The 1,471-nt window shown below is 42.4% G+C and overlaps 1 protein-coding gene across 2 annotated transcripts in view; it reads right to left on the reverse strand.

The window, feature by feature from the left end:
* The window catches only part of SDR16C5 (short chain dehydrogenase/reductase family 16C, member 5), a 21,058-nt gene that overhangs the window by 11,377 nt on the left and 8,210 nt on the right, over positions 1–1,471 (reverse strand). The window contains exon 3 of one of the 2 annotated variants that reach the window (XM_011997580.1): positions 741–872. The exons of the other annotated variant lie outside the window; for it this stretch is intronic. Coding sequence (XP_011852970.1) covers positions 741–872 — 132 coding nt within the window. The remainder of the gene's footprint in view (positions 1–740; positions 873–1,471) is intronic. 2 annotated transcript variants of the gene reach the window in all.

Raw genomic sequence — 1,471 nt, forward strand, 5'->3', positions numbered from 1 at the left:
AAAAAATTAAAATAAAATGATAAAGTAAAATAAAAGTAAACTTTTAATAAAAGCTGGGAGAGGCAGCAAGACGGTGCATGCATAGTGTGGGGAGGCCTGAGATGGCTGGTCTCAGCACATGCCAGAAAAATGCAACTTCTGGAATTGAGTGTGTAGCTTTAGAAGTCAGGACTGTGTTTTTAGTGCTGGTAGCAGGTGGTAACCCGGGTTACCAGTGGAGCCTCTAATTTCTCTGGTTGGGTACTAACGAAGGTGACTGTAGGTTTTGGTTTGCCCATAACAGACCTGATTAACACTTGCTCATTAATAATGCTGAATTTCACTTCCAAAAGTGTCCCAGCTTAGACAAATTACAATGCTACCCTGGTCCTGTCTAAGTTTAGTTACCCGCTATGTAGCCTGGAGCAAATCTTTTACGTTCTATGATCCCTTATCTTACCAAGCTGTTTTAAGGAAAATATGTGAGCCACCTGGAGTATTCCCTAACATTTGCAGCTAATCAATACATGGTAGCAGGACCATGAGGACAGTTCTGTCCTTGTAGGATTCCCTGAGCAGAGGTCCTGGGAGCTGTAGATTAAGTGGCATCAGAAGAGGACAACTGCGTAGACCAGGACAAGTCCAAAATTGAGAAGTCTCTGCTTTACTTAGAGGCTAATAACATTGTAAAAGAGCAAGAGGAAAGTACTGCTAAATGCCAGAGTAACTTTACATTTATTATGAGAAGAAACAATTATTACCCATAAATGTGCTTTGAAATTCACATCAAATGACTTTTCCATAAGCTCATCTGGACAGTCAAGGAAATTTTTGCCTGTTACGATACCGGCATTGTTGATTAGGATGGAAACATCGCCGACTTCTTTTTTAACCTGAATTGAATAAGAGCAACACCACCAATGTAGTAATTCCTTATATGATCTAGGTTTTATTTTCCCACAGTTTTATGTTTTTTTATCCTGGTTAATTCATACTGAGTTTATGCACTCTAAAAATACAGCTTGGGGCCAGGCTCAGTGGCTCACACCTGTAATCCCAGCACTCTGGCAGGTCGAGGCAGGTGGGTGACTTGAGGACAGGAGTTTGAGAACAGCCTGGCCAACATGGCAAAATCCTGTCTCTACTAAAATTACAAAAATTAGCCAGGCATGGTGGCGCATGCTTCTGGTCTCAGCTACTCGGGAGGCTGAGGCAGGAGAATTGCTTAAACCAGGGAGGTAGAGGTTGTAGTAAGCCAAGATCACGCCACTGCACTCCAGCCTGGGTGACACAGCAAGACTGCGTCTAAATGAATAAATAAATACAGTTTGGTTTATTTACATTGCTGAGTCTACAGTGTACCAGAGATCAAGTTTTTTTTTTTTTTTGGTTTGTGTTTTTTGTTTTTTTTGAGATGGAGTCTCGCTCTGTCGCCCAGGCTGGAGTGCAGTGGCACGATCTCGGCTCACTGCAAACTCCACCTCCTGGGTTC

This window comes from Mandrillus leucophaeus, unplaced genomic scaffold, assembly GCF_000951045.1.
Source record: "Mandrillus leucophaeus isolate KB7577 unplaced genomic scaffold, Mleu.le_1.0 Scaffold542, whole genome shotgun sequence".
Lineage (NCBI taxonomy): Eukaryota > Metazoa > Chordata > Mammalia > Primates > Cercopithecidae > Mandrillus > Mandrillus leucophaeus.